The sequence below is a fragment of the Pseudopodoces humilis genome, chromosome 3, assembly GCF_049639895.1.
Source record: "Pseudopodoces humilis isolate 2021_Gansu_Grassland_sample_001 chromosome 3, ASM4963989v1, whole genome shotgun sequence".
Classification (NCBI taxonomy): Eukaryota; Metazoa; Chordata; class Aves; order Passeriformes; family Paridae; genus Pseudopodoces; species Pseudopodoces humilis.
In genome coordinates, this window is record NC_142202.1 from 53,622,544 (window position 1) to 53,634,757 (window position 12,214).

General features: G+C 39.6%; 1 protein-coding gene across 2 annotated transcripts in view; it reads right to left on the reverse strand.

The window, feature by feature from the left end:
• Window positions 1-7,819: 7,819 nt before the first annotated feature.
• SNX9 (sorting nexin 9) overlaps window positions 7,820-12,214 on the reverse strand; it is a 61,821-nt gene continuing 57,426 nt past the window's right edge. For both annotated transcript variants that reach the window (XM_088053393.1, XM_005518425.3), the window contains exons 17-18: window positions 11,214-11,305; window positions 7,820-9,884 (exon numbers count right to left, since the gene is read on the reverse strand). In XM_088053393.1, coding sequence (XP_087909519.1) covers window positions 9,837-9,884; window positions 11,214-11,305 — 140 coding nt within the window. In that variant the 3' untranslated portion in view covers window positions 7,820-9,836. The remainder of the gene's footprint in view (window positions 9,885-11,213; window positions 11,306-12,214) is intronic.

Below are 12,214 nucleotides of genomic sequence, written 5' to 3' on the forward strand. Positions count from 1 at the left end.
AACCTGTCAATTTAAAAGTTTCAGATTTATTCAAGTATTTGAATGGGGGGAAAAATGGGTTAAAAATAGTTTTCTATTTGCAGAACAACTCCTTAATACAATCAAATCAGCCAGCTCACAACCAGTACCACCACCTTACAACTACAGAGAAGAGAATTACATCTCTGAAATGAGTAGGTAATTTCTCCAAAATCTGAACTACAATCCAGAATCCAAGTTGGTACAACAAAATTCCATGTGAAACATTCCTCAGATTTAAGGTTTGGAATTTGTGTGCTGTGTCTTTCTTAAATACAGAATTTCTAGTTCATGCCTTTGATAATGGACTACTGGTTGAATGCCAGATGCTAACCCACACAGCAAAAAAGAGTCATTCAGTCACTGTCTAAAAGGAACACAAAATGTCTTGCTTGCATAGATTCGCTCTTCTATGATCAAATGTTCAACATTTTTTCCATTTGAGTTGCTTCCAGTACAGCATATGTGGTGCTTTTAAAATGAAGTTAGGCTTCTTTCTCTCATTTCATTTCATAAACAGATGCTGCAGTATTATGCTTCCCCATGCTTTAGAAAGCCCTGTCCATTAATTTTCAGATTTAGGAGGGATTTCAGACCAAAGAGCAAGGGGGGCAAGAGCCAGTGTAGTAACACATTCCTATGAAGGAAGAGAACATATTTGTTTACCTGAAAGACTGAGGGTTGGTTTTTTTCAACAGCTTTTTTGTAAAGTTTGAATGGCATTGGGCAATAAATCTCAGGCATTCCTCTGCTTCTCGACAACTTTATGGCAAGATAACTTAGATACTGAATAGTTTGAAAAGACAATGAGTGTGAGCTAGTTCAAATCAGAGTGGCTAATGGAGCTCGTCAGTATACCACCAGGGTTGAACTGGAGAAGGTTAAAGAAAACCTGAAACAGTAAAATAGAGCAAACTGGCTAAGGAGTCAAGCTATTTCACAGCCCCCTTTATGGTGAAGGCAGAGTGAATAGCATATGTTTTTCTTGAAAGGGAAAGAGGACTGTAGAATGAGGTGTTATCTCTGTCACTGCTGCTGTAAAGGGGTAGCTGACAAAGCACAGTGTGTGAATGAGGGAAACAGACCAGAAAAGAGAACTGAGGGAATACCAAGGTTCAAAGTTATTTGAACAAACATTTTGGTATGTTCCATTATTCCTAATGCATCAGTTAAATCCACAGACTATGTGTATGCGCAAGTAAACATAATTAGGCTTTATTCTGCTTGCTAGTCGGCGTTTGTTTTTTGACAATTTGACTTGTTTATTTAGGTGTGCCGTTCTGCTTCACTAAAACAAGGTTTTTGTATTGCTTTTACAGAGACAATTGCCTGTACCTCTAACTCATGCCACATTCGCTATTAACATATGTATCATTCCAGTCACTGAGGCTGATCCCTGTTAGCCTGGGGATGGGTCATGGCACACATAACAAAAATGATTATTCCACAAAGGTGAGTAGGCTAGGCTAGAGGTCACTGGCCCAGCTGGTTGAAAGTTGCAGGAATTACATTTAACTCATTTGCAGGCTACTATGCTTTTTCTTCTGCTCCACATATGTATATGTGTTTATCTCAAAAGTTACCCGGGTGAAAGGGAGGTGAGGAACCATCTTTCTCTGTTGGCTGCACTCAATTCCTAGGACATTTCCTCATTTTCAGCCATCATTAGAGGCACCCCAGTAGTACCAGCAACCCGGGAATGCTGGTGTGCGTGGGAAGGGGTGAGCACAGAGTGTGGGCAGGCCAAAATAATCTCAGCAGTTTGGCGGGGAGGGAATGTGGAGTGGAAAGACCTTGTGTGGGTGTGGCTGGAAAAGCTCAGCAAAGCTGTGGGTTTGGAAGAAAGCCAGTTTCTGGGGTGTGAGAATTACTGGGCCATGTAAAACTAACTTTGGAGGGAAGGGAAAGCTGGAGCATGACACCAGTACTCATATCATCCCTCTCTAGACTAGAGTAAGAGCCCTTCTGTCACAGACCCTGTCCACCACAATTCACCTTGTGCAATATCTGTTTGCTGCTGTTGTTACCTCTACTTCAGTAGCTCTTTGGATTGTCTTTCTTGCTGCCCTCCCTTTACCCTTCCTCTTCTCTGTCCCTCCCCCTGCTTCATTCTCTGATGCTTTTTGCCCAGTTGGTCAACCGATGGTTAGATTCTGTAATTAGTGAGCCTGACACACAGAACTATTGCAATTAATTCCCGTGTCTTTTTAAAAGGTGGGCGCAGTGACAGATTCCCTGTGCTGCTCTTACAGAGTAGCTATCATTAATAAAGTTCCCTGCATATTTTGGTGGGAGTTCAGCAGAATCCTCTCTTTACTTATTCCAGAAATTTGAAATAGACTTTGTCCTGTCTTGGAGATTTATTGCAAACTACATGGAAGGGCTAGAACCAGTGCTGATCCTTTCCACATGGAATCACTGATGCACAGAGTTCAGAGTATGCCTGCATAAAAGCAGAGATGCTCCGTGAGTTCAAAAATGCCTCTGGGAAGTCAGATTAACTAATCTCAGTTTAATTCTAGAAGCTGCTGCTCAGAATGGATGAGTCGGGATACAACATATTGCAGAGAAGTCTTTGTGACTACTTTTAAGCAACCTGGTGGTTTAAGAAGCACATCTATACATGTTGATAAGGGTGATTATGTTACTTATTGTTTATCTGCTCTTGAACTAAGAGCCTAATGCTGGCAATTGAGTTTAATTTACCAGTGGCTGGAGTCCCATAGGAGAAAAATTTAAGGTATCCTGAGACAAATTTCTCAGAATGTTTCTTCACCATGCCAGGAGTCAGCTACAGTCACACTCAACACCCTCTGTCTGCCCTCAGGGCCATCAGCTGTCTAGCACAGCCTCTTTGGCAAAGCACAGGGCAGAACCACTTTGCCTTGTAAGATATTAGCTGTCTGCAGAAGATCAGCTGAGGTGTCATTGCATCCTGGGGCTGAGATGGAACCAGTGACAGTGCACACCTGTCCTGTCTTTCTCCACGCTGCAGAGTTCATCATCAGACCTGGTGTCACATACACACCCGGACCCAGCCAGGGCTCAGCAGTGGACCTGAGCTGATTCCTGTTCTCTGGCTCCACAGCAGTGATAAACAGCCCAGAGCCTAGGTGCAGCTGCAGCAGTCTGCTTGAGCTCCCTTGTGAACACCCAATACAATGCTTACTTGTGGGCTGGGTTTTGTTTTTTTTCCATGTGACAAAAAATCCCCTTCAGGAAGGGCTGTTGTATTTTACTAATTAAAAACTACTTAAGACCACTAGTCATTTTTATTAGATTCTAACACTAGATAATTATAATATTAACTCCTTGCTAAGAGGGGAGCTGTGCCAGACAACACCTGCAAACAACTTTTCTGAACTCCATTCTTACTCTGGAAGCAGCCCCTCAATCCCCACTGCAGTCCCTGCAAGTTGCCCTTTCCCAGTGATAATTTTACAGCACAGCTGTTGAATAGATCCCAAATCCTGCAGCCATCCTGCAACCTTATTTTGTAGATAGAAACCTCCTCTTACTGATTGTGAATTTGGTTTAAATTTGGAAGACTTTTATAAACAGTTGCATTGTGGGTTTATTTGTTTGTGAAGTTTTTTTTGGGTGTTGTTGCCTTTCTGCAAAGCATTAAGACTGTGGTTGTAAGCAGCATATGACTGCCACAAGTTGTTACCCCTGTAAAGTTTCTCTATTGCCAAACAAGCATAAACATGCTCAAAGGAGGGAAGAAGTGTTCTAGACCCACCTCCTTCCCAAAGGTTTGGAAAAAAGTCCTTGCTTTATGTTTGGTGGGTCCAATTTGTAACCGGGTAGAAAAGGGAAGGGAAGGAACAGGGAAGACACATGAAGAGTTTTATTACTCCTCAGTTTTCTCTGCTGGCATAACCAGTCTGGAATAGCATAGTCAGATGGGAATCTTCTGGGGCAGTGTGTCAAGCTCAGCAAATCCATCCCAGCAGCAGGCAGCCTGGTTTATATTTTGCTACTATATTGCAACAGTTGCTATGTTTAAGTTTTCACTTCTCTCCCAGCTGCTGAATTTTTAAACAAAATCTTTACTGAGCTTAAAAATACGGCTCAACTAGTCAGGAACTAGTCAACAGTTAGAAAAATGACCCTCACCTCTGTTTGGCCCTTTTCAGGCAGCTTTTTCTTTTTGCAAGAGTTTAACTTGATGAGTTACTGGATTCAGCAAACTTGACAAGATTCTGTGTCTGGCTTAGAATTTGATTACAAATAATAAATTATAGATATATGAACATTGGATAATGAGAGTGTCACTCTCATTTTTGGCTTTGTTTCCAGCTTGCCATTGGACATTAAAGTGACATTTTTAAAACCCCAACCAAACGCAAAGTTTGGATTTTCACATAAGAATTTTAAGGGACTTTAAGAAATGTCAGTAGGTATTTCAGATTCGTAGTACAGCTGTGAGTGCTGTAAAGGGGCATTGTGCTTGCTAAAGCCCTCATGACAGTCTTATACAAAGGCAACAACATACCAGCAATGGCCTCCCCCCACCCCCTACAGCAGATACAGGGTCTCAGAGATGCCAACAAAGTGAATGTAGTGCAATGTATGTCAGGAGTGCAATAAATTTTGATGCGTCCAGAAAGGTCTTGATGAGCAGGCAATGCACAAGGATCACATGGGAGCAGGGAGATACTCTTCCCCCAAAATATGAATGAATATAATGAACATAAAATGAACATAATGAAGTGATACATTTAATCTTTCCATTTAATAGGGTTAAGAGATCAACTTCTATCTAGATTTACAAATACTATAAAGAGTGTGTTTGTTGAACTCTGTCTGAAATATCAGTATTATTTGCAAATCGCTTTAACATCATTATTATTCCTAATAATTCATAGCTCTAGAGGCTGCTTCTACACGTGTATACCAAGGGCTATAGGGTACAACAGCTAGTACCTTAACAAAGCTAAATCTTGATGTAATTACAGACTGAATGAAGGCTGATAAATATTTAGCTTTGCCATTGGAAGTACTGTTATATTTAGTATCCAGTTTCATCCACAACTGGTTTTGGTGTGTTTTTTTTAACAGACTGATTTTCTTCAGATATGCTGTTATAAATGGTCACAAATAAAAGGCTTGTCTTGTCTTCCAATTTATTACTGCCCTGTTTTCAACCCCTTTACCCTCTCCCTTGGTATCAAAAGGAAAAGAACATGTTCTTTACAATCCTCATTCTATAAATTTCAGTCTGCTGTCCTGCTATTTTTGTGTCCCTGTGGGTGACCAAATTCATTAGTCATTGAAACATCACATAACCACACAGGTGGGTGTGGGGGGATGCTCTGACAAGCAATTTAATAGGGACAGGTCAATAACTACCGTCAAATAACTAAAATACAATTCAAAATAAACCAAACCACTTAATACTGTTTTTTAACAAGTCCCCACAATCTTTCTATATTTTCTGTTATTTCTAAAATCTTACCGTCTGCTATTCTTCTAAGATAACCTCTAACAAACCTCTTGGAGCTAGCAACTTAATTACATCTTTAGAATTACATACTTTTTAGGAAAACAGTTCATCAAATATTTAAGTTTTTTGGGAATGACATTTCACAAGACTAAAAACCAGTGAAGAGTAACAATTTTAGATTTAGATCTACTGTGATTTAATTTCAGTAGAAGGCAATGTGAATTAAAAATGACCTTGACTTGACAAATGTGTGCTATGACAAGTTTATTAGCAAATATATTTTAAAAATTAATAGTTGTCGAAGATGGTATGTATAAAAGGAAAACTAAGGGTGGCAGAAGTCTGTTGTTAACAGAGTAAGTATTACATGCAGTCTTACTTCAGCCCTGACAGAAAACAGTGACACAGAAATGTATTTTAACAGAATACAGCCACAGATTAGAATAAGGGAAGAACAGTATTTAGTAAAAATGAGAAAGCTGGCTTCAGATAGTTCAAAGAAACTAATAAATCCTATTGTGAAGTAAACAGTTTTTAACACTGTAGATGAGAAGAACCTAGAGTTCAGAAAGTTCAGTGGGAAAGCAGTAAGAATACTAGCTGGAATCTGAAGGAACACAAAAAATTTAGGATAGTTTAAGAAAATCTGGCCAATCAGGAAAGATTAAAAGGCCCAGAAGATTACAAATAGGCAAACACATTCTTTATAAGACAAGGAAATTAAGCCAGTTTAAATTCAGTATCCCAAAGATACTGCAAGGATCTCAGAGTCACAACTCATGCGAAGATCCATGGGAGGAAAAAAGAAAAAGGGAGAAAACAGTTAATCCAAGTTTATGACTCAAATGTTCTTTAAAACATTTTGGGTGTAACTGACATTGCCACACAACAGAATGGGTGGATTGGTCACCAGCCAGTCAATATCTTTCTAATTCTATAAGGTTGTTTTTGTTAGGGCTGTTTAGACTGGAAAAAAGGGGTTTTTTTGCTCAAGTGGTTACCTCAGGTATTAACATTAATTTTATCAGAAGAGTTATAGGAAAGTATGTGAAAAAAAACAACTGACCAAAGACCCCTTACCCCTTGCCAACTAACTGGTCTCTGGCTGGTGCATGCTCACGTCTTAGCAGGAAGCCCTACAAAAGGCAGAAGCAGCAGTAGCAGGACATTTGCCTAATGAATGCTTTCCTTGCTGCTGGACTGCATGTCCTGAGGCTGTGGAGGGAGTAATTTTGGCCAATCCAGAGTGGCAGTGTCTGGTGTATGTCAAACTAAGCCACAGCACAAGAGATGCATCTCTTCCTTTCTGAGAGTTTTCTTTACAAGGCTGTTAGTCTGAATTCCTTCGAAGAACCTGAACTAGGCTAATTTTGGTAGCAGTAAAATTGATGTATTATTTAATTAGGATCAAGTGTAAGTTATGGTTGTACTTTCTCATTAATCTCACTACAGAAAACAGGAATTGCTCAGGAGTGTAAAAATTTCTGTACTCAGGATTTATTGAAGAACTCCCTAATTGCAGTCAACAGTACACCTCCAAAATCACACCCTACAACAAAGTCTGCTGCTGCAGTCTAATCCCATGTTGGATTAACTGCAAACAAGAAATGCAGGTAGCCTTCCTCTCTATACAGTTACATTTTTATTTTTTATAAATGGATGTAGTTGCAGTAGCGGAATAAGCAATTCCAGTATAAAGTTAAACCCAACAGCTTGGGCAGTTGATGTTTTTTATGAAGTCACTGGGCTAATGCCAGTGTTTGGCTCTCCCTGGAAGGAAACCATAAGCCAGGAAACAGTAGTAAGGCTTGTTGATGCTGCAGACACTAATTATTCAGCTATGAAAAACAAAACACAGGAGAGTACTGATCAAGTCTTGCACTAACTTGCTATTTCTGTTTTATGACTAATTCTTTAGTGTGCACATTTTCTGTTGCCCCCAACTCATGCAATTAAACTATGCCACTGTTCATGTCTAATTTAAAAAACATATAGCAAACACAATCGGATTCCTATTCTGGGTCAACACCATGCTGACACAAAGCCAGGAATACACAGTAGCACTGTGCTCTACTACTTATTTGCAGTCAGGAGGGTTCCATCAACCACGAGCTGGACTGACCTGAATAAAGAGAGCCTACAACATATGCATAGGCTTCGCTGGTTTGCAGTCACTAGCACTATTACACCATCCAGTTGGGATGCCTGCTTTATGGAAGACACATGGATGCTTCCTCATTCCTCAGCTGGCCTGTGTGCAAGCTGGTGAATAGCTACAGGGAGGATCTGCCTCATATTTCACTCACCCTGTTAAAAACCAACATGATGATTTCAAAGAAAAAGATAAAATAGTCTGGTGGATACACATAAATATTTATTATCAGTTTAACTTCATTTTACTAGAAATCTTTAAACAGTTTTTCTCTTTTTTTCTTTTTTTCTTGCCAAAATGTTGTATCTGACACAGTTGCTATTGTCATAGCTTCCCTGCACTGGGAATGCAGAGCTTACACTTAAGATTCCAAAACAATCTATTCAAGATAAAGAGCTTTCAACTTTAGTGCATATGGAGCTATTTAAGGATTGGTAAAAAGAACCCCCTTCCCCCTCCCAAATCAAGAGTCTGTTACAAAGATATTTCATTACCAAAAAGTGAATATACAAATGCTAAAAAAATGCTGGCTTGAAAAAGTGATTTCAGAATTTACTGTACACATTGTAACAATTTATTATATAAGCTGCTTCTACATGCAAGCAGATCTTACATTTGGTGTAAAACATTTATACACATTCTTTACAATTTGTACATATTTAAATGGCTGTATCAAACAACACTGCGCTATGGAATTTTGGAAGCAAACAACTGAAATTGGGAGGAGAAAAAGACAAGGTTTATAAAAGGTGAACAAAACTCGTGACATTGAGAAGCATCTAGACTTAGGTTTAGTCTTGTTTGATTTGGTTTGGTTTCAGGTTATACAGGCAGACCCAGATTTTCCTTCTAGCAGAGAAAAGTAACACCAATGCAAAACAGAGTAAGGCAACTATTGAACTGGCAGACTGTACCCGTCACTTAAGAATGGCTTACTGGTAAAATGCCTTTTTTAGTTGTTTATTTTTAAACTAAAATATTTATTTTCTAGGCACATTTTAGCAAAAAACTGCATTTTGGCTTTCCTGCTTGCCTATGGCAAGAAATGAGTTACTGTACTTGGTGCCCATTGTGAACACAGTTGGTGGTGGTTTTTTTGGTTTGATTCTGTGAAAAGCCAAGGCCTCAAATGGTATTTCAGTAGTATGGAAGAGGACACTGAGTCACTTGATAAAAGATGATGATCAAAGAACAGAGTTTGTATCATAACTAATGATGTTATTCAGTACTTTTGTCACCTTTGAGTTTGCATTAGAAGGCAACCAAAAGTTAACCTGAACCAATAGCACACCATACTACTACACAAAGACCTGAGCTTACTTGGAATTTGGGGATGTCTACTAGCTGGGGTTAGATGTGGCGGTGTCCCCTCTGCTGAAACAGTACAAACCGTCAGAGGGGAAGCTGGCCCTATATAGCACTGAGAAACACCAGTGCCTTATGGCATAACATTACGGGTGTCAAAGTGCTGGCATGGAAAACTGTTTTTCACACATTCCTGAATGGCTCGTTCCTTGTTTGTACTTTGTCTTCTTACACAGTGCATAGTGAAAAAGTGAGCCTGACATAAGCTCTGAGGTGGTGCGCCACAAGATTTAGTTAGAAGGAAAAAGAAGAGAGGGAAGAATGATTTATGTTTACCAGAAGTCATACTGGGAGCAGGATGCCATGGCTGCATATGGAAAGCAAAACTTAAGAACAAAGCATTCATTCAGGAGATTATCACAAACATGTGCCAGAAACATACATGAATATAATTCCTCCTGGTTACTGAATTGCTGGAGGGCTCAGCTGAATATAATGAGTATTAAGTAATTTTCTTAAGTTTGTCTGCTTTCCCACTTTAAAAAAAAGCTACAAATGCATCACTCCGGTGTTGATCCAGAGTTTTTGGAAGAACATTTGATAGACAGGTTTTCATGAAGTCCATGGCAACATATCAGTTTGATAATTTAGATCCCTATAACTGACAGCATTACCTAGCTGTTTTTATTTAAATAATGATACAAATGGGAGACCTTTCAAGAGAGGAAAGCCTTATTGTATGATTTAGGCTGATAAAGTAAAATTTTAAATACTTTTTTTTTTACAACTGATTCTTGTTGGTTTGGGGTTTTTGGATTTTTTTTTCAATGGCTAACAAGTTTTTATTAGCATTGCCCCCATATCAGAAAAGCACTTTGGAGTTCTTCTTTATTGTTGAATACTCCTTATTTTCTACATCACAGGAAAGCGGCTGAGTGCCTGCCTCAGCTTCTGTGCAATCTGAAACAAAGAAACAGGAGACATTTAATATGTAGTCACTTTACACTATGCAGAAATATGACTGCAGGCTAAGAAATTAGGTGTTCCCTCATGTGATGAAAAACTGCAGGCATTACTGCAGGTTTTCTGTATGCAGGACTCTCAAAACATTCCATTATAAAGAATTCTCATATATACATCTTCTGCCTTGTTAATTTGGTACTTTCACTGCTCCAGCTGTACTGGAGAAAGCATTGTATCCAGGGCTGTTATTCTGTCTGTTTATCAAGCACTGCACTGCACCAGAGAGCTGCAGGAACAAATTTCTGCAGATTTTCCAGGAAACCCACCTCTCTGCTGAAGCAAGGCTGAAACATCAGAACAGAGCTGCTGTGCACTCCCTATAGTTCTCATGGTAGCCATGACCCCACACATGAGCATGTTCTGGGGGAGTGAGGATTGGTACAAGAAAACTGGTGACGCTGCAACCAGAAGGATTGAAATAGACTGGACAAGAGGCTGAAAGAAGGCAAGGGGAAACCTAAGCTAACCCCACCAGATGTGTCAAGGAAAGTAAGCAAAGTGACCTGGTAGGGGACCTACAGTTATCACCCACTAAAGATACCTCTGAAACTCCACTGGCAACTTTTACGGCTGTGAAGGGGCACCAGTTACTTATAAGACTCCTTTTAGTGGTAGAACTCAGGTTCCAGCACATTCAAACTCAAGTGTTTTACCAGGATATCATGTTAGAAAACTTGTCCTTGGTTTATTTAAAAAAAATCACAAGGAATACATGCATGAAAACACTGTTAAATGAGATCTACAGAGGTAGGGAGAGTGCTTACATTTAACATATTTAATGTCACCTGAAATATTCCTGTCCCTCCTGCCCCACACTTGTATACATCAGGCTTTAAATCACAAAAGCTTCCCATCTCACTCCCATCCTATGGCAGGAAAGTTTTGTTGAAACGCTTTATTATTCTGTTCAGTGCAGCAGGTCTTGCTTACTGCACATCAGAGAGCTAAAACTCTTGGTAACCCTAGTACCAGCATTGCAGGGGGTGGTGGGGGGAAGTCAAGCTATCAACAGCATGGTTTCTGAACAGTGTTTTTTAGTTCTACTAGGTTTGCTGTAACAATCATGTACATAGGACAATATCTATAGGAAATTATTGTCTTAACTTATTATTCCAGTTTTCAGGCTTTTTTACAATTCCTCTTACAATTTTTTTAACAATTCTTCAAACATCTGCTCTGTGGGAGCATAGATTAAACCCTGTATTTCCTATAAAAGTAGCAGCACAGTACATGCCAAGCAAACAGTGCTGAAGCCCTGTCCCTTACTGTTTCATAGAACTGTGCCTGCTGCTCCAGATAGAGACGAATGACGCTGTTGTAGTCATAGATCCGGTTACTGTGGAAGTGATTCATCTCAGCTGCAATCAGACCCGGGAGACAAATTATTCAACAGAAGCATTTATAATTAGGAACAGTTTCACTCAGTTCTAGTTAGTTACTCTGCAGCAAGCTCAGTGTCCAGCCCTGCCAGTACAGTGACTGCTCTCATGCTTTCACAACCTGTTCTGCCTGCAGCTCTCAAGTTATTGTGGAACTGTTTGTCAGATAGGTAGGGGTCGATTACACACCAACCTGGACCTTCCTGGACAAAGCCAGGTTCTTGTATTACAATACTCAGGTGCACAAAGATTCGATAAAAGATACAAGCAGGATTTTCTTCTGCTGAGGTAACTGTTCCTTCCTGAAGTGTTTCCAACAAAATTTTGGCTAGGACATTCAGATTTCCAAGAGTATGGATATCAAGTTGTAAGCCACAGGTGTAAGTACTTAGTTCAAAAAAACAACAAGAAAAGATACAACCAGTAGTGTCTGATCCATTCTTGACTTAGGCTGTTTCAACAGATACCTGAGAAACAGCATTACTGAAGCTGTAATACCTTACACCAATTTCTACATCTCAGATCACAGCTTATGGCTGAAAGAAGTTAAACATATTTTGGGATATCAGTGGAGGGAAAAGAACTATTCTACATTGTAAAAGTCATCCTAGAGGTCTCTTCCACAATTACCACACATAAAACACAATCTTCTTGCGTCACTGTGAATAAGAAGAAGGGGGTGGGGAGTTTTCTTGGTTGTTTTTAAAATCAATTTTGTGTGCTGCTCTGACTTCATCGCATAATATAGAGTACTCTTGGCTTTAAATCATCTAAAAATGATGCAACCCCCTCAGCAATGAGTAATCTCATTGAAGTCAGTAACAGGATGCACTTAATGGCTTGATATCCTGCAGGATTCAGCCCTGACTCCTCACTTCCCCATTTTTT